At 41.3% G+C, this 21,245-nt stretch overlaps 1 protein-coding gene across 1 annotated transcript in view; it reads right to left on the reverse strand.

Annotated features, from left to right (window-relative positions):
• HACD3 (3-hydroxyacyl-CoA dehydratase 3) overlaps positions 1-20,152 on the reverse strand; it is a 38,900-nt gene extending 18,748 nt beyond the window's left edge. The window contains exons 1-3 of the mRNA XM_003987030.6: positions 19,898-20,152; positions 2,319-2,361; positions 347-420 (exon numbers count right to left, since the gene is read on the reverse strand). Coding sequence (XP_003987079.1) covers positions 347-420; positions 2,319-2,361; positions 19,898-19,984 — 204 coding nt within the window. The 5' untranslated portion in view covers positions 19,985-20,152. The remainder of the gene's footprint in view (positions 1-346; positions 421-2,318; positions 2,362-19,897) is intronic.
• Positions 20,153-21,245: the final 1,093 nt, after the last annotated feature.

A 21,245-nucleotide genomic window follows, 5' to 3' on the forward strand; every position in this document is an offset into this window, starting at 1 on the left:
TCTGCTCCCTGTGAGCGCCACACCCCTCTGTCTTCACTGAAAACCACAGAACATCAGAGCTGGAAAGGACCCTAAAGATTATTTAGTCCAATCATCCATTTAACACACACGAGGAAATTGTAACTCAAAGAAGTGAAGAGACTTGTTTGCACTGCTAATCACCTCAGGTTCTCTGACTTTCCTACTCCTTTGCAGCTAAAATCTGGGCTCAGTTCCCAATAAGAGAACCATATTCTCCTTTGGTTTTCATCTTATTTCCCCCCACAACCCTTGCCCTCCTATTTTACTAAACTACTAGTATTTATTTCCTAAAATGGAAAGGGAAGTGAGAAAAGAGAAAACATACCTCTGGTTTCACAGGGTCTAAGAACTCCAAGTGAAATTCATAGACATTGTCTCCTTTGGCACCATGTCCCTGAGCTAAAAAGAAAGAAATGTGGGTTACAGTGTGAACAGGCAGAGCAAGGCCATCCAAAAGCTTGGTGCAGTTCTTTCAGAAGCATACAAATAGTAATGGGTCCTTCCAAAATGAGTAGGGGCTTGTGAGCAGAACTACTCGACAGCTAGATAAGCCGAATCCCAGACAAAAGTTTTATCTCCACATGTCCTTCTAATGATCAGTTCCAGAATATTTACTGAATCTTCCAATGTGGCCTTGATAATACCCAGTACAAATAAGAGGCAGGAAAAGCAACACAGAAAGCAAAGCCAAAGGTATCACATAGATATAAATTTAACTTTCACATTTACTTTGGTGCTGAATTCAGAACAGAGAAATATCAGGTGGGCATATTCTCTTGACTACAGTTAAGGAGAGTTGTGTGGAGAACACAGAAGTGCTGGACTGTCTCAGAGAAAGCTCTGAATCTAACATCTCCCTACCAATGACAGAAAAAGGAGACGCTCACTTCTCCTTTAGCACATCCCAAAAGGAATGAAAAAGAGAAATATAATTTCCTCGGCTCATTTCTAAGAGAGGATAAATGGATCTGGGATGAAAATTCCTGGGTTGCCCATTACACCATTCCTGTGCTTTGACATGGCTCCTTTCCCCAAATCAAGCAGGTGCCGTGCCTAGGTGCCAATGACTGCTAGACATCCCTTCCTCTCTAACTCTCTGACTTGTCTATCATTTGGTTCCGTCCTGGATTCTCATTCCTCATCTGGCCACATGTGGTACAACTTGCCTAATATCTGCTATATATAGGTGGCTACTATTCTCTAGGACCATAAATTCCTTAAGGTTGAGCAGTCCATAATCTCCAACTGGCAAGATACACTTTCATCACTTAACTTCCTCTCTCAAATGTATAACACCCCAAAAATCTGAGCTGCTACAAGTGTTCTCATCTTGAAAAGCAGATACGAAAGCCAGGCTGTGCTTTCATGCAAATATACCAAGGTAGATGGAATCTCAAGTAAAGCAGAAACTCGTCAATATCCCATAACCCCAGTCTCTTAAGTAATGGCATTCCAAAGAACTAGAACAAAGAGAGAGCAGGGAGAATCCCATCCCATTGGGTGACAATGAATCTGGACCTACCCTCTCAGGCCCAGCAGCATATCTGCTGACGAACTAAGGAGAAAGGAGACAGAGGCAAGTTCACAGAAACAAAGACTGTCAGAGCAGCAAAGGCTCGAGGTATCATCCAGAATGCCATGTTTCTTAAACTGGCCTTTGAGTGTACCATATCAGGGAGCTGCAAAATCTATTCAGAAAATTTCTATTTTTTGTTTTGATTATAATCTTTAAAAAAAATCATAGTCTGGATCATCTAGATGGCTACATTATAATCAACTACTGACATACAAGTTTAGCAGCTGTGTTTGTGGCCATGTTCACAGCTCCAATAGAGCCAAATATCACTTAAAGTGACCATATTTAATTCTTAACATGTTTTCTCAAACTGGGGCCTATGGCCTGGGAGGATCCTTAGGACATATTTTCAGGTGTCCATAGGTCCTAAAGTTTGAGAAACACAGATTATAACCAAATACCTTCATTTTATAGGTCCACAGAAGGCAGTAAGTTGTCCAAGGTGATAGCGGGATTAGAACTAGAAGATAGATCTCCTGATTTCCAGCTCGGGATTCTTTCTTGCTCTATCTACTGCCTCTCCAAGAGAAAAGTGGGACTTTAAATAAGTTCTTTGACTTTTTCAATCATGTATTTCAAAACAATCTAGTTTACCCCAAGAGCAGCAGAGAGGTGAGCATCAATAGAAAGTGAATAAAACAAACAGACAAAAAGAAAAAGAAACCACCACCACGCCTCTGTAGCTGTGTAGAAAGCGGGGAGCATTTGCCCGGATACTGACCTTTGAAATGCAGCACATTTTCAGTGATGCTGATGGCAGGATTCTGTGAAAAGAGACCAAGGATGCAAGAAGGGCATTTTAATAGGAGAAAAATGAAATTAACACCGGGCTAACTTCCCTCCATCCTTCCCCCTTAGGGACTTGACCTCCTACCTACGCCTCCTCCAGAAAATACATCTAGTTGTTTATTCACAGCTCTGTACGGGATTTCTCCGTGCCTATCTGTACCCATCTGAGATTGCAGGCTGCTGCAAGAAGAACCCTAAACTGTTCTCACTGTGCAGAACTATCAGATACTGAGTCAGTTCGTTCTGCTAATGGCAAATGGCACAAGGTGCTATGTGAGGTGCTTCCCGGGAATACGCAGATCTCCAAGACTCAGTCCCTGAGCTGTGGAGGCACAGAATCTAGTGGAACAGATGAGTCATTTCCTGTGAGAAGATATCAAATAGTATCAAATAACATATGCTCAAAACCAAGAGAGTAGTAAAAAGCAGTGAGTATTATGGGCACTAATAAAAGAGCAAGCTCAAGAATCGAATGGCTGGGGCAAGTTTCACCAAAGGTGGGGCCTATAATGCAACATGAAGAGTCAATTAATTCCAACAAGTAGAGAGAAGGGCTGACAGTCACAGGAGATTGGTTCAAATTGAAATGTACAGTGCCCTCACCTCATGCTCCTCATGCTCTTAACCCCCATCCAAACCAACACTAGAAGAGATTAAATTCTCCAAATTGTTCACTTATTCCCAGAAGTTGATATGTGCCTTTAACTTCATAACTTAAAGTGAAACTCTTTTATCAATGGATAAGAAACTACTCACCTCCTACCTCCCAGCTCAAAGTTAATAATCAGGGAGCAGCGTGTTTCCAGTGACATAACTAATTCATTTAATTTTTCCCCTGTAGGCTCATTCCCTGTGCTGAGAGCTCCATCATGCATTGAAGGAAACCGACAAGACAGAGAGAAGGTTGGAGAGGGGGTATACTCATGGGGAGTGGGAGCCTGCAGGCTCTATTCACAGCCAAGAGTGTTAAGAAAAGGGAAAGAACGAAGGCTGGGGTGGGTGGGGGCGAGCAACTGGGCCGAGCTTTATGTTAAGAACCTCCCTAGTGGGAGTACAGACTTCAGGCTGAGATGCTCATGGAAAGGAGCTAAAAATCTAGATGATCTTCTCTTTCACAGGAAGAGGCAGTTAGGAAACCTCAGTAAAAGAGGCTACACTTCCAGGGACATAGTCCCTCAGTAACGGAAACAGGGTTTTGATATAGCTGTTCTCATTAAATCTAAAGTTCTAGAATGTCTGGAGGTAAATTTCCTACCGAGGTCACTTCTTGCCCAAACTGGGTATGTTTCCTATACTCTAAATCACTTGGAAGGAAAAATGAATAAAATTGAATCAGCAGCCAAAAAAACTAACAAGCAAAAGTCCAGGACCAGATGGCTTCACAGGTAAATACCAAACATTTAAAGAAGAGTTAATACCTATCTTTCTGAAACTATTCCAAAAACTTGGAGAGGAGAAACGCTTCCAAACCTATTCTGTGAGGCCAGCATTACCATTATACCAAAACCAGAGAAAAGAGATTACACACACACACACACACACACACACACACACACACACACACACACACAATTACAGACCAATATCTCTGATAAATACAGAAACAAAAATTTTCAACAAAATATTAGCAAACTTAAATCAACAGTACATTAAAAGGATCATACACCATGATTGAGATTGATTCCAGGGATGCAAAGATGTTTCCATATACTAAAATCAATCAACATGATACACCACATTAACAGAATGAAGGATAAAAGCCACATACATGATCATCTCAATAGATAAAAAAAAGCATCTGACAAAATCCAACATCCAATGATAAATACAATGATATAATTTATCATCATTTATGATTAAACCTCTCAACAAAGAGTGTACAGAGGGAATACACCTCAACATAAAAAAGGCCATATAAGACAAACTCATAGCTAATGTCATACTCAATGACGAAAAGCTGAAAGCTTTTCTCTAAGATCACGAAGACAAGGACACCCACTGTCCCCACTTTTATCTAACATAGTACTGGAAATCAGACTAAATAAATAAATAAATGGCATCCAAATTGGTTAAAAAAAAGAAGTAAAATTGTCACTATTTGCAGATAACATGAAGCTAATAAATACAGAAAATTCTAAAGACTCCACCAAAAAAACTACTAGAATTAATAAATGAATTCCATCAAATTGCAGGATACAAAATCAATATACAGAAATCTGCTGCATTTCTATACACTAATAATGGACTATCAGAAATGGAAATTAAGAAAACAACTTCATTTACACTTGCATCAGAAAGAATAAAATACCTAGGAATAAATTTAACCAAGGAGGGAAAAGACCTGGATTCTGAAAACTGTAAGGCACAGGTGAAAAAAACTGAAAGATGATGTAAATAAATGGAAAGATATTCCAGGCTCATAGATTGGAAGAATTAACATTATTAAAATGCCCATACTACCAATAACAATCTACAGACTAAATGCAATCCCTATCAAAATACCAATGGCATTTTTCACAGAACTAGAATAAATAATCCTAAAATTTGTACAGAGCCACAATAAGACTCCAAATAGCCAAAGCAATTTTGAGAAAGAAGAATAAAGCAGGAGGCATCATGCTGCCTGATTTCAAACTATACTACAAAGCTATAGTAACCAAACAGTAGAGTACTGGCACAAAGATAGACACAGATCAATGGAACAGAATAGAAAACCCAGAAATAAACCCAAGCTTCCATGGTCAATTAATCTATGGCAAAGGAGGCAAGAATATGCAATGAGAAAAGGACAGTCTCTTCAATCAAGGGTGTCAGGAAAACTGGACAGCTACATGTAAAAGAATGAAACTGGACCACTTCCTTATACCATACACAAAAATAAACTCAAAATGGGTTGAAGATTTAAATGTAAGACCTGAAACAATAAAACTTCTAAAAGAAAACATAGGCAGTAAATTCCTGGACGTTCATCTTTGAAATACTTTTTACATCTGTCTCTTCAGGCAAGGACAGCAAAAGCAAAAACAAACAAATACATCACACCAGAAAGCTTTTGCACAGTGAAGGAAACCATTAACAAAACAAAAAGGCAACTTACTGAATGGGAGAAAACATTTGTAAGTGATATATCCCATAAGGGATTAATATCCAAAATATATCAAGAACTCATATACAACTCAACACAGAAACAAAATCCAATTTAAAAAAGGGGCCCAGGATATGAATAGACATTTTTCCAAAGAAGACATACAGATAGCCAACAGACACATGAAAAGATGCTAAACATGACTAATCACCAGGGAAATGCAAATCAAAAGTACAATGAGATTATCACATCACACCTGTCAGAATGGCTATTATCCAAAAGAAAAAAAAAAAAAAACATCTTGGTGAGGATGTGGAAAAAGGGAGCCCTCATGTACTGTTGGTGAGAATGTAAATTGGTCAGCCACTATGGAAAACAGTATGGAGTTTCCTCAAAAAATTAAAATAGGACTACCATACAATCCAGCGACTCTTCTGCTGGGTATTTATCTGAAAGAAAGAAAGAAAGAAAGAAAGAAAGAAAGAAAGAAAGAAAGAAAGAAAGAAAGAAAGAAAGAAAGAAAGAAAGAAAGAAAGAAAATGCTAAGATTTAAGAACTTTTTAAATGTTTATGTATTTATTTTGAGGGGGAACAGGGCAGAGAGAGAGAGAACCCCAAGCAGGCTCTGCGCTGTCAGTGCAGAGCCCGATGCAGGGCTGATTCTACGAACCGTGAGATCATGACCTGAGCTAAAATCAAGAGTCAGACACTCAGCCAAGCCCCTGTCAACTACAATTTTTTAAAAAAAGAATATAAATTTCCTGCCAACCTCTACTTTGTTGCATCTCTCAAGCTTTGAATTATTATTTTCATTATCATTCAGTCTAACATATTTTCTTTTTTTTTTTTTTAAATAAGGTTATTTTTTTTAAAGATTTTTTTTTTCAACGTTTATTTATTTTTGGGACAGAGAGAGACAGAGCATGAACGGGGGAGGGGCAGAGAGAGAGGGAGACACAGAATCCGAAACAGGCTCCAGGCTCTGAGCCATCAGCCCAGAGCCTGACGCGGGGCTCGAACTCACGGACCGCGAGATCGTGACCTGGCTGAAGTTGGACACTTAACCGACTGCGCCACCCAGGCGCCCCGTCTAACATATTTTCTAATACTCATTACTGTTTCTTTCTTGATACGTGGGTTACTAAGAAGTATTTAATTTCCAAAATACATGAGATTTTCTAGTCATCTTATTATCAATTTCTACCTCAACTGCATTGTGGTCAGAGGATATTCTCTGTGTGATTTGAACCCTCTCAAATTTGTGGAGACTTGCATTAGGAAGCAGTATACAATCAAATCGTGTAAATGTTCTGAGTGTACTTGAATGTGTGTTCTAGAATTGTTAGACACAGGGTTCTACATATGTCTACTGGGTTTACTGGTAACTATTTACTCACATAATCTATATCCTTACTGAATTTTACCTTGTTATTCTATCAATTACTGAGAAATCACACTACTGTAAACGTCTATTTGTCCTTGTACTTCTGTTACTTTACATAATACTGAAGCCACGTTAGTTACATATAATACTGTTTTGCCTTCCTGGTGAACTGAAACCTCTATCATTATGAACTGACCATTCAGTCTCTAAAAATACATTTTGTCTAAAATTCTTATCTGGTATCAGCATCGCTATACCACAGGGATCTGCATTTGCTTCTGCCAGGCACCTATGGGCTCTACCAGTTGAGGCCACTTTAAACTAAATTCATGACTTGAGGATTTTTAGATCTCCAAAACTGTACAGTGTATTTGAGCTACATAATCTTTTAAGAGCCAACTAATGATTTTAACTCTTCAAGGACCTTTTCCTCCACTTTACTCAGTGCTAAGACATCTGGGGAGGAGGGGATGGGATGGACTTACTTCTACGTCATCGCTACCCTATGAGTATAGTCCTCTGAAGTAGTTTGTGCGAAGAAGGGTTTCCTGTTACATATTGCATATTCGATGGGCTTTGGTCTTATTCTGTCCCCTGCACTCTGTTAGGCAAAGTTCAAGTGTACTCAGTTGAGCAAATGTTCTCAGGGCAAAGCAGTTTCTATATTCGGCTTTACCAGAATTCCCACTTTAATTTCTAACCTGTTCACTCTTTGATGATTTTAAGATTTTCACTGAATATTTTTAGTTGTTCTCAGGATCTGCACAACCTAGCCCATCTTTCACTAGAGAAGAATTGTACTTTTGCTTATGAAAAGAGGAGTGGTTAGGGACAAGGGCAAAAGGTGACTCTGAAGTTAGATGGACCTGAGTTCAAATCCTAATTACACCACTTTTATTTCTATCATTCACTTTCAAATCCATAGCAACTATTTTTTTTAACTTTATTTAGAGCAGGAGCGCGCGCGCGCGCGCACACGCACGTACGTGAGTGGGGGAGGGGCAGAGAGAGAGGGAGACAGAGGATCTGAAGTGGGCTCCGCACTGACAACACAGAGTCCAACACGGGGCTCAAACTCACGAACCTGAGATCATGACCTGAGCCAATTCAAGACTCAGACGCTTAACCAACTGAGCCACCCAGGTACCCCAGCAGCCATCATTATTTTTAAAACAACAGTAACACCACTTTTTTCACAAAATTGTTGCAAGAATTGAACAGTAACATGCACAGTCTGGCAGCTAGTAAGCACTCATATTCCGGTTGCTTTTCTTCCTCTGACTAGAATGCCCTTGTAAGCTTCCTTATCTGTTGAATACTATTCATCTTTCAAAATCCAGGCCAAATATTAATTCCTCTTCTCTCCTACTCACCCCCAACATTAATAGTTTCCTTACTACTTTGTCTTTATTGTCATTATAATAATTATCACACTGTTCTGCAATTATTGTTTATTGGTGCATGGGCCCCTCTAGACTTGAGCTCCTTGATGGCAGGGGCTGTGTCTTATTCATCTCTGAATTCCTACTATCTCAACAACTAGTGAACTGAAGTTAAATCAATGCATCCCATTTTCATAATTTCTGACAGAGCTACAGAGTTCAGGGAACTATCTGCTACCTAAGCCTTTAGACATTTAGATCTCATTTAAACCATTTGTATTTCATTTTGCACGTGTGTGATTAATATATGCACAAAAAAGTTACATAGCAACCACGGGGCTGCTATCTTTAAAAGGGACTGTTTCCAAAATCAGCCCTTGGCTGGCATCTGGGAACATGGCTTTCCTCCATCACCTAACAGTTGGTTCACTGTGCCTAGATTGTGCTTACAATGTGATTAATGGTGAACACGAACACCAACTTTCCTTCTGGGAGTCTAGAATTTTGGTACATGGATACTGCACCTGTAAGGGGCTTCCATGGACAGAAACATTACATAAAAGTCACTGCATTTTTCACTGCTGGGAAAAAGAGCAACTCAAGTATACAACCTCACAGGAAAGAGGAGGATGAGGAGCCCTGTGCGTGGATTTCTCCACACTCCACTGTGTTTTTATCCTTTGCTGATCATATACCCTTTCACTGTCATAAACCTTAGCCAGGAGTACAACCATATGCTGAATCCCATGAATCCTTCTAAGTGAATTAGCAAACATAGAGGTGGGCGTTGGGCATCCGTGCCAAAAAGCGTCTCAACTCAATGTTTTATTTTGGAAATTTTTAAGTTCACTTTAAAAAGTGAGGGGAAAAAAAGAGTGTAATGAATACTCATATGCCATTCATCAATTGCTTGTATTTAATCACACTTGCTTTTTCTACTACATGATTTTTCTGAATCATCTCACAATGAGTTGCAGACATCGTGACGCTTCACCCCTAAACATTTGAGCACGCTTCTTCTAAAAAGGACGATGTTCTCTTACATACTTACCACAATTTTCTCATACTTAAGAACAAAAATTCTGTATCATCTAACAACCAGTTTATATTCAAACAACTGTCTGAAAAAAAAAATGTTTACTTGTTTCAGTTCTCTACTGTAACGCAAAACTTGGAGGCTTGAAGCAAAACTATGCAGGTTGACTGGGGTTAGATGGACGGCTCCCCGGGATGCTCGCTAGGCCTATATATAGTATATTGGGCTGAACATCCACTCACATGGCTCAGAGTTGATGTTGCTTGTCATCTGGGAGTTCAGCTAGGGCTGCTGACCAGAGTACCTGTGTGTGTGACCTCTCTCTGTGATCTGGGTTTCTTACAGTGGGGCTGCTGAGTTCTGGGAAGGAATGTCTCAATAAGCAAGTGTTCTAAGAGAGAGAAAGCATAAGCTGGCAGTTCTCTTAAAAAAAGTTAGGTCTGGAACTGACTGCAGCATCATTCTGCAGCATTCTACTAGTTAAGCTGCCACAGGACCTGTCCAGATTCAAAGGAAGAGAAAATAGAGTCCACCTCTCAACTGAGCTCTTGATATGGGTGCCTTTAAACCACTACTACATGTATACTTTTTTAAAAAAACCAATCCAGAATCCAATCAAGGATCATACATCCCATTTGACTGTTTAATGTCTATCTTAACCTAATACAGACTTCTACTTTTATTATGTTTAATCCATGGCAGTTGTCTTAGAAAATATATCATGTCCTGGATTTGTCTGTACATTCCTTCATATTAACCATTTTTGACAAGAATACTTCATAAGTGATATAGGCACTTCTTTTTTTTCTTTTTCTTTTTCTTTTTTTTTTTTTTTTTTTTTTGATATGGATACTTCTTAAGGTATCATAAGAAGAGGCCAATACTGTCATATGGGCAATACTAAGTTTGATCATTTGATTAAGAGACGGGGACTGCCAGAACCCTCTACTGTAAAGGTACTTTTTCTTTTGCAATTAGTAAATAATCTAACTGTCATCTCCTATTCTCTCTTTCCTCCAGCTGTCACCCACTGTTAATCCTTGCCTGATTTGGAGGCTCCACAACGATTTTCTAATTCAATCATTCCTTCATTTTTTTTTTTAAGCTGGCATTCTTGTGTAAGGAAGAGCTTTTTTCCCCTCTCTCCCTTCCCTCTTTTATTTTAAATTGAAATTTTTATTGAGATCATTGTAAATCTACATGCAGTTATAAGAAATAACACTGAGAGATCCTTTGTACTCTTTGCCCAGCTTCTCCCAATGATATTTTACATAATTATACATTGTATACATATTGTACATAACATACATAATTATACATATTGTATAACATCACAATCAGGATATTGATATTGATACAATCCACTCAACTTCTTCATAGTTTCCCTGTTCAACTTGTATTCATTTGTGTGTATGTGTGTGAGTTCTATACAACTTTACTACAAGTTTAGGTTCTTCTATCCATCACAGTCAAGATACTGAACAGTTACAGATCCCTGGTGCTTAACCACGCCTACCTCCTGTCCCCTTCCCCCAGCCTCCCCCATAGCTCCACCTTCATTTCTTTTTGACTATCACTATGAACTGGTGGATCTTCTTTTTTACTCCTCTCTACCAAAATCCACTACTATTCTTATTCTTTTTGATGTTCAAATTATCACAAATTTGGCCAGTGGAAATCTCTTCAAACTGGCTGCTATATTATTCTGACTTGACCTTGTAGCCTTTGAGGATGTTGTACTTTTCTCTAGCACAGACTTATAATAATCTGCCATTTCTTCAAGGAGCCTTAGCGCATTTAGTGGGAAATGGTAACTCAGGAAACAGGATCTGGCACATTGAGGTATACTCAATGCTCATTTTTAGTGTCTAGCTAGGAATTTTTAAAATCACATTGTCATATTTCAATTTCCAATTCAAATTTACTATTATAGAGCTTCTCATCTTCTGTCACTCAACATTTTTATCTTTTTACTTACAGTGAAAATCTTGGTTCCTAATAGCATTAACCTATTTACTTATTTGTGTGATCCTCAAAAAGTTTCTGAATTATATATCTACTTTTACTTACAATAAACCTACTGAGTAAAATACAACATTTTTTTGCAGTTCTTTTTGTTCTCAGAATGTATTCTACTAAAGAACCAGAGTACTGTGTTCAATCGTTACTTGCATTAACTTACTCATCTGGATGGCTATGGTATCCACTTGAAATATAGTTAGGTCCTTTTGATTCTACTTTTGAATTTCAAGATTTGCCATTGTATTCTTTTTCATTGAGTTCTATTTTTGAATACGTAAAATACTCACATTGTCCAAAAGTCAAACTTTGTAGAAATGGATCTTCAGAAGTCCTGTCTTAAAGCTATCTCCCTCTACCACATTCCCGCTCACCACCTGTAGGTAACCATTTCAGTAGTTTCTGGTTAATCTTTCCTTTATACGTATGCGTACACGTCTTCCAAAAAATAAGTAAATACACCCAGATATTCTTGTATCCCTTTCATTCTACATTAAAGGTAGCATATAATATACATTCTCACATACCTGCTTTTTTCACCTAACCCAACCCTCACCAGTTCATACAGACCTCACTTGTTCTTTTTACAGCTGCATTATATTCAATTGGGTAAACATAACAGTACATATCCCCTTCAATCTCCCTTTTTGGAATCCAAATTCTTCTTACACTTTAAAACGCGGGGTGCCTGGGTGGCTCAGTCGGTTAAGCGTTCGACTTCAGCTCAGGTCATGATCTCACAGTCGTGGGCTGGAGCCCCACATCGGGCTCTGTACTGACAGCTCACAGCCTGGAGCCTGCTTCCGATTCTGTGTCTCCCTTTCTCTCTGCCTCTCCCCTGCTTGTGCGCTCTCTAAAAACAACGCAGCTCAAGGCCCACATCTTTTAGAAAGAAAGCCTTCCTCTTATCTCTGAACCCCAAAATGCTGCACCACTGATTTCTCCGCCCATCCCTTCCCCCCTCCCAGAAAAAACTTCTTTAAAAGTTATCTATAATTATTACTTCTTCCTCACCATAAACTTACTCTTAAATCTACTCTGATCTAGCCTCCATCCCTGCCATTCCACTGAAACTGTTATTATCAAGATCAATAACCTCCATGCTGGCAAATCCAATAGACATGTTCAACCTGTGAGCATCACTGGACACAGCTGAATACACCCCACAGAAACACCCCTATCCCCTGGCATCTAGAATATCACAGGACACTGGGTTTTATGCCTCACAGGCTACTCCTCTATCTTTTGCTGTTCTTTCTCCTCTGCTCAACTTCTAAATGGCTGAGTAGCTCAGGACTCAACCCTGGGCTGCTTCCTATCTCCATCAGTTTTTTTGTTTTTAATTTTTTTTAACGTTTATTTATTTTTGAGAGAAAGAGAGACAGAGTATGAGCAAGGGAGGGGCAGAGAGAGAGGGAGGCACAGAATCCGGAGCAAGCTCCAGGCTCCGAGCTGCCAGCACAGAGCCCAACATGGGGCTCAAACTCACGAACTGCGAGATCATGACCTGAACCAAAGTCAGACACTTAACTGACTGAGCCACCCAGCTGACCCTCTACCAGTTTTTAATGTCTATCAGTTTTCTGTCATAAACTGGCATTGGGCCAAATTACACCCACAATATTTTATATGGCCTGCAGAAATTATTTTTGTTTTATTTATGTATTAATTTTTCATCTGAATTCACCACCAAGTACTTCCCACCCAGGGATTCTGCAGGAGCTGTTCCCTCTCTCTGTGACATTCAGTCCTCATCATTTTGCATGGCTTCTTCACATTTAGGTCTCTGCTCACATGACACTTCCTCAGACAGCTTCCCTGACAACCCAGTCTGAGGCGGTTCACATGATTCTTTCTCCTATTTGTCTTGTTTGGCTTTCTCCGTAACATTCACTATTAGCTCAAACTATTCGATGAGCTTGTTTACTTCTATTATCACTCTTCCACCACCACCAGTGTCAGCACATAAACTTCATGAGAGGAGGGACCTCCGTCTGCCTTGGCTCATGCCCAAGTCCCAGAATCTGAGTCTAGAAGACTCCCAAGCACACAGTAGGCATTTACATACATTTGTTCAATAACTTCAGTGTAAAACTATGACTTTTTTTCATTAAAAAAACCTGGATTTCCAGCTTATCTTTCACAAATTAGAGAATTAGATGCCAACCTCAGATCTGCATTCTTGCACAACAGTAGCTCCCTCTGTAAGATGAACCCTATTCTTTCCAACTGACCACACTCCCCACCCAGTTCACTTCACATTTACTGGCACTCACTACATGCCAGATATTGTTTAAAAAAATTTTTTAAGTTTATTATTTATTTTGAGAGAGAGAAAGAACACACACGAGCAGGGGAGGGGCAGAGAGAAGGGGAGCGAGAGAGAATCTCAAGCAGGCTTCGTACTATCAGTGCGGAGCCAGACTCGGGGCTCAAACCCACGAACCATGAGGTCGTGACCTGAGCCAAAACCAAGAGTCCAACACTTAACCAACTGAGCCAACCCAAGTGCCCCTGCCAGGTATCATTTAAAGTGTTTCACATTACTAGCTCACACGCAGAAACACACAAAGCCCTATAAAATAGGTACTACTGGGGCGCCTGGGTGGCGCAGTCGGTTAAGCATCCGACTTCAGCCAGGTCACGATCTCGCGGTCCGTGAGTTCAAGCCCCGTGTCAGGCTCTGGGCTGATGTCTCAGAGCCTGGAGCCTGTTTCCGATTCTGTGTCTCCCTCTGTTTCTGCCCCTGCCCCGTTCATGCTCTGTCTCTGTCTGTCCCAAAAATAAATAAACGTTGAAAAAAAAAATTTTAAATAGGTACTACTACAACGATTTTACAAATGGGAAACTAAGGCTTACAGAGGCTTTGTAACTTGCCCAGGATAACACGATCAGCAAGTGGCAAAACCGAGATTCAAATCGAGGCAAAAAGAGACACCCAGGCTCCTAATCGCTACGCGGTATTTTGGGCATTTGAGTTGGTAACCTTTGATCTACAGTCTCTACCTGGGTGAGCTCATCCTGTCTCAGGAATTTAAATACTACAACTTATTAACTGACAACTCCAAACTCTGCTATATTTCAGCAATTCTGAAGTGCACATTTTTTTCACATTTAAAATCTCCAAAATCAGGATATATACTACCATAGATAGTGGCACCTTACAAGTGCTCTGGTAAAGTGGCAGCCATGACGTGGTTGTCACTGGCTGAACATGTGAATTTGGCTATTGTTCCAGATGGCATGGCGACACGGGTGTAACTCAGTTTTTCAGTCAACAAACCACTTGCAGGCCATTTGAGGAAGGAGTAGGAGTCCTGATTCTATTCTGGAAATGTTCTGTTGACGTCTTCTGGTAACATCAAGAAGTGCCCGCATCAAAACTTATAAATAGGTCCTGATGACTTGAAAAAAAACAATGCTCATGTAGAGCGCTCTCTCAGAAATGCTGCATTTCTGGTCCTCTTAATGGCACAGAGGATGATACCATGTGGAAAAGCAGGGACAGTGACATCTCTGAGCTGAAGGTGATTCAGAAGAGTGCGTTCTAAAATATGAAGATGGTTTAGAAATAATTTCACTAATTTATTTTGCTTAAACTTACATGTACAGAAGAGTGAACTATACATGCAAAGATATTTAGGACTTTTAAAACTGTTTTTAAAAAAAGAAAATAAGCAGCCCTGACAGCTGAAACTGATCTGACATTCACAGCTAGATCTCAAAATTATTACAAGCTGTTCTAAAGCTCACAGCAAAGCCATTTTTGCTCTCCTACACAAATAGTCTCAAATAAAACCAGCTGACCTCAGGTTTCTCTGAGACCATGATAAAATGACACAAAGTAAGGTCAACTCATAATTGTGCCTTAAGAACAGGTCACTATGCCATCCGCAAAATATCCAATCATAGAAATGTCCCCATTTTCTACAGCATCGAATCTAAAATGAATCCCTACTTCCTTAGACCCTTTCCCAAACATCCAAGTTTGGGATTTCTATTATCACTTATTTCTAACACCCCCTTACTGAGATACCCCAAGATTCCACAATACGTGTTCTCCCTCATTGAAACAAGCAATAAAGCCACTTGTTAAAACAAGGTGTTTCTGGTGGTCTTTGACAGAGGGGGAGTTGTATAAAAATGTCCCATTGCTGAACAATCTCACCAACAACTGATAATGTTAGACTTTTCATCTCTCCCAATCTAAGAAATATTGGTTTACTAACAAACACTATCCCTTCAGTTTACATGTCCCTGATTATAACTAAGATCAAGCATCTTCTCAGGTATACTGGCCATTCTTGTTTCCTTTTACTCTGAATTGCTTATATTTTCTGCCCCCTTTTTAATGGGTAATATGTCTTTTCCTAATTGATCTGTAGTGGTTCTTTATATATTTCCGACGTTAATCGTTTGTCGGTGATATGTGCTGTAGATATCTTCTTCAGGTTTGTCTTAAATTTGTTAATCTTTAGGGTTTATGCTTTGTGTGTCTTATTTAACACATTCTTCTCTGGTCCAATACCGTAAAGACAGTCTCCTATATCTTCCTTTAGTAGTTTTGCTTTGCATTCAGGTCATTAACCCACCTGGAATTAACTTTTGTGTGTGACATAAGGCAAGATCTTATTTTATCTTTTTGCTATCTGTGTTTTGTTGTTGTTGTTGCCATTGCTGTTGTTGTTTGGGGGTTTCTTATTTTTTATTTTGGAGAGAGAGAGTGTGTGCAAACAGGGGAGAGGGGCAGAGGGAGAGAGGGAATCTTAAGCAGGCTCCTGACCTGAGCCAAAATCAAGAGTCAGATGCTGAACAGACTGAGCCACCCAGGGGCCCCTCATTTTGTTATCTGGATTACCAATCATCCCCAAATAATTTCCCGAATTGTTCATCCTTTCCCCTATTAATACGCAAAGCCACCTCTGTCGTAGAATACGTGTGATACCATATACGGATAACTTTGCTAATAGACTCTACCTTGTTCTACTGCTCTTTGGTTTCTCCCATCTAAGGTTTAACATCACAATATTATCCCTTTCATTTGAATAGCAAACTAGAATTTACAAAACACTTTCAAATCCATGATCCAATTCAAACTTAAAAAAAATCCTGTGAACGAGGGGTATTCAAACTTTGTGTGAAGAACCTGAGACACATAAGGGTTAAGTGAATTATCCACGGCCCCTAGACGGTAAGTACAAGAGCAAGAACCCACCCTCATGTCTTCAGTTACCACTCTTTCTACCAGACTGTCTATCAAGTAAGGACAACAACAGTATCTGCCAAACAGCTCCCGGACAGAGGTATGCACTTTGTTCCCATATAACTTTAAAACAAACAAAAACCTTGATAAATGAACAAATGCTCTAACAACTACAGTTGCCGTGTCTGGCACAAACCTGTATGTTATGCTTATCTTGAAAATAAACACTGTTGTGAAAAGGACTCTGCCCTAGCCCCCTGGACTCCAGCTGGCATCTTTGCTACTGCTTACCTCAAACTCAGACAATGCTGCACTTGAAGCCTTTACTGTATACTATTCCTCCTCACATCAGTAGTGGTTTCTCCGCAGCCACTAACCCTGTCCCTCCAAAGACAGAATGGAGACATGAAAACTGGACAGTTCTTTGTGTCTTAGAAAGGGAGGGGAGGGGAGCTGCTGCCCCCAAATTGGAATTCAACACTAAAACTCACTAACATAGAAGCTGTGAAACATGGCAGAAAGCAGGGAGCAAGAGAGAGCTGTCCAAAAACCCAGCACCTAGCTTAATGAGATAAGAGTAGTAGGCATGCTGCAAATGGTTTTCACTGAATAAGTGCATTGCTTCATTCGGACCCTGAATCACAGGTCCACAGCCCTGCACTGGGCAGTTAAGTGAGAAATTAAAAAGAAAGGGCAGCCCCTGACATTCAGAGGGTGGCCTGTCACAGCTTGGCCACATTATTCTCCTATTAGGCATAATGGCACAGAATACCAACCTTGGACAAGGTTATTATGAAACGTTAATGAAATGAGACAAAGGTCATTTCATAATTTTGGGTAAGCACAGACAAAAACATGGCCACTACGCTACCCACAAAATACCAGACACCCTTTCTCTCTTGGCCAAAATGAATGCTACTTCTCTACCAATTACTTTTATTCTTTTGCTAGTCTCTCCTCCCAACAGATAAGATGTATTCAGATAACCAACCACAGAATTGTCCCTGTTTTCTGACAGCATCCAAATCCTACAATCAGTTCCAACCCCCTTAATGAGACACCATTGTCCCCCATGGGCTATGCTCTCCTTGCTGGAATGAATAATAAGCCCAACCTGTTCAACTAGAGGTGTTTCTCTGGCAGTCTTTGGCTGTCATGCATTGACACGGTACAAGTCAGAAAACCCAAAAGTTCATGCCTTTCTCTTTCTGGAAAGTTCTTCCAATCTCAGTTTGAAAAGAACACTTCATCTCATTATGAAGGTCATGTCTAACTAAACAAAAGAGAGGTAACAAATTCCTTTAACACCAGGTTAAAGGAGACCTGGTTCATAGTCAACTCTAATTCTACCAATAAACATACCCATACACAAAACTTTTTGTTTATATAAGATAATATGCTTCTTCTAGACAGTATGCCCTTGGAAAGCTGAGACTATCTGACTCATCTTTATAAATCTCTAGTACCCCACACAAGGTAGAGGATTTCTTTTACGAACGGTACTAACATGTTGCTTTTGGAGGAAAAATGTATTTTTTCCCAAACATAAAAGGATTCTCTATCCAAAAGAAACTTCCATTTTCTTCCTCCACCTTTACATTTCCTTATCTATAACACTTTTTTTTTAATGTTTATTTTTGAGAAAGACACAGTGTGAGCAGGGGCAGGGGAGGGGCAGAGAGAGAAGGAGAGACACAGAACTCGAAGTGGGCTCCAGGCACAGAGCCTGACGTGGGGCTTGAACTCACAAACTGTGAGATCATGACCTGAGGTGGAGTCAGACGCTTAACCAACTGAGCCACCCAGGTGCCCCCTATAAGACATTTCAAATGTAAACTTTTCGTGTTTCTAAACATACCAAGTGTGATAAACATGTGTTCATACTTCTTAACTAAGAGGTTGAGATCTCTTAAGACAAACATAAGTATGATGCATTCTTTCATTTGTCCAACTAATTTCCATTTCTTTCCCCCACCACCCCCTTATGCCCTTAAACACCTTTAGTGTTTGCAGCTTCAAAACTATCCCAGAATAGTACATCCTTATTACATGATAACATCTAGAGAGGACAGGGCCTGAGTTTAACTGGTCTACATAATGCTTGACTAAATACTTTTTAACAAGAGACTGTCATAACTAACACACATTCCACACTTATTGAGTGAGAACCCTCTCCAAATGGGGACTTTGATTCCCATCAACAAAGATTTTGTTTGTTTCCTTCTTTATTACAACACCCTGAAGAGCACGGAACATTTACTCATCTTCTGATGCAAAAATATAATTCAGTCTGGTTTAATACATTAAATGACACACCATGCAATGTCACATCCTATTTAAAGGCATTCTGGCCAGTATTGTCTTTATCTTTCAACGGGAAAACAGGTTTAAATTCCAGAAACAGATTCAACTCAACAAATTCAAATCTACACTGAAAGAGCCCCTACACGCACTTCACAAGACAATATGCCAGGCAGGCAGAGGGACAGAAGCACAAACGCCTGACTCAGAGGCAGTGAGCTGAGTGGAGTGAAGGAGGTTACGAATTGCCACAGATATCAGGGAGAAGTAGGGAGTAAGGATGACTGGGGAAAGAACATTCCAGACTGAAAACTCCAGTTTCTCAAAGACTGGAATCCCGGATGCTCTGGACAGAGGCAGAGGCTACACAGGTCCTGGGATCTCCACCATTTAGGGGACAACAGCTTGTTCATGGAGGAGGCTAAGGAAATCAAACATAAATGTTCGATGTAACTTAATTTTTAAGTTCTCTATGCAACTCCTCAAACCTGAGCTCATAGCCTTCAGAATAGGGGCGGAAATCACTTTCTCGGGGTCCCCCGGATTTTAAAATTAAAATTAACAAGAATGATTTCCATCACTGAACGGTTGGAAGGTGGGTGTGGCCCCTCTGGGGCAGCGGCGGGCCTTGTGAACCTCGGACAGGCCCAGCTGGACCTCTCAGGCGAACGCCAGGCGTCCTAGCAAGCCACGGTCACTCTGAACCCCTGGCCCAACGAGCTCATCCCACGTCTCCAAGGGCCTTGGCGAACTCGAACCCCGGCGGCCAGGCCTCCAAGGCCGGGCTCGGGCTCCATCAGGCCTCAGACTGCGAACAAAGAGAAGGCCCGGGCAGCCTCTGAGACCCGCGCAGGACTCACGCAGCACCCGAAGGTACCTGCAGCCTTCAGGGGGTCGCGCCCCAGGCCCGTGGTGTGCGGGTGCGCCTCGACCAGGGCCAGTTCCTGCCCGGGCCTGGACGCCGAAAGTGCACCGCGTCGCCGAACCCGTTGGTGCACTGCAGGCTCTCCAGCGCGCACTGGGACAAAGAGAGTGGCGGGGATCGGCGGGTCCCGGGAGCTGCGACCCCGCGTTCGTCCCGCCGCCCGCAGCGGCCTTTACCTGTACGTCACTCAGCTCCACGCGCAGATACAGCTCGCGGTGTCGCTGAGCCCAGTAGACGTGAGGCGTCAGCACCTGATTCTCCATGGCCACACCGCACGGGGCGCGGGGAGACGGATCGCTGCGCCTCGCTGCCTCGGATAGTGAGAGACTGGTGCCGGTCGAACGCAGGCCACAAACCCCTGCGCTCTTGAGCGCCGGCAGCCGCCAACCTCGAGACACCCCACGCTCGCAGGCTGCGCCTGCGCAATGACGGGGGAGGGGGGCGGTGGCGCGAGCTCTAGACCTTGGCGCGAGCAGGGCGGGGGCGGCACGGGGCGCAGAAGTGGGAAGGGGCGGGCCCAGCACGAGTGACGCCACAGCTTGATACAGCGGTTTGGGGAGTTGGGAGTCAGCAGGTGCATGCAAGGCCCTTTCCCCTCTTCTCCGGGGCGATGCTTTAAGATAGGCTTAAAAATGAAAAGTTCTGGAGACTCATAAAGAACTGATCAGCGTGAGAAAGGGATTGGGACTGATGTTATCTGGAAGATCACCCCGTTCTATCACCTATTTATTTCAACGTTTACTGAGAGCTTATTAATTGCGCTGGGCTTCGAAGCTAAACACTGGAGCTAAAGCAGTAAGACACAGTCCCTGCTGTCCCGAAATCCTGTAATTACAGACACAATAAGAATGATGATATTATAGGGGAAGGAGTATGGGAAGAGGGTGGAAGGGTGTTCTAAGAGGGAAGAGAAAATGTAAAGGCCCGAAATTTTCAGCGCAGTCTCATAGAACTTTATGCGGTGATGGAAATGTTACATTCTGCGCTGTTCGATTTTGGTAGCCACCAGCCACATGAGACTTTGAGTACTTGAAATGTGGCTTGTGAGACCGAGAAATTGAATTTTCTATTTTATTTACTTCTAATTAATTTATTTTTAAATATGTATTCAGTTTTGAGAGACACAGTGTGAATGGGGGAGGGGCAGAGAGAGAGGGAGATACAGAATCTGAAGCAGGCTCCAGGCTCTGAGTTGTCAGCACAGCGCCCACAGACAGACCGGGAGATGATGCCCTGAGCTGAAGTCGGAAGCTTAACTGACTGAGCCACTCGCGCCCCAACGTCTAATTAATTTAAACAGCGACATAATAGTGGCTATCCTATTGGCCAGAGCAGGAGACTTTTCTCTCTTAAAGTAAGGGACCCAGACTAGATACAACACTAGTTTATGTCTAATTTAAGCTATCTTGTCTGTATCCACTTTCATCCCTAAGTCTGCTGCAGTGAAGTGTTTAATAGGAAGCAACATTACTATGAAAACCAGAAGTCTGGGACAAAAATGAGACTTACAATTCAGTTCTGTTG

Source organism: Felis catus, chromosome B3, assembly GCF_018350175.1.
Source record: "Felis catus isolate Fca126 chromosome B3, F.catus_Fca126_mat1.0, whole genome shotgun sequence".
NCBI lineage: Eukaryota > Metazoa > Chordata > Mammalia > Carnivora > Felidae > Felis > Felis catus.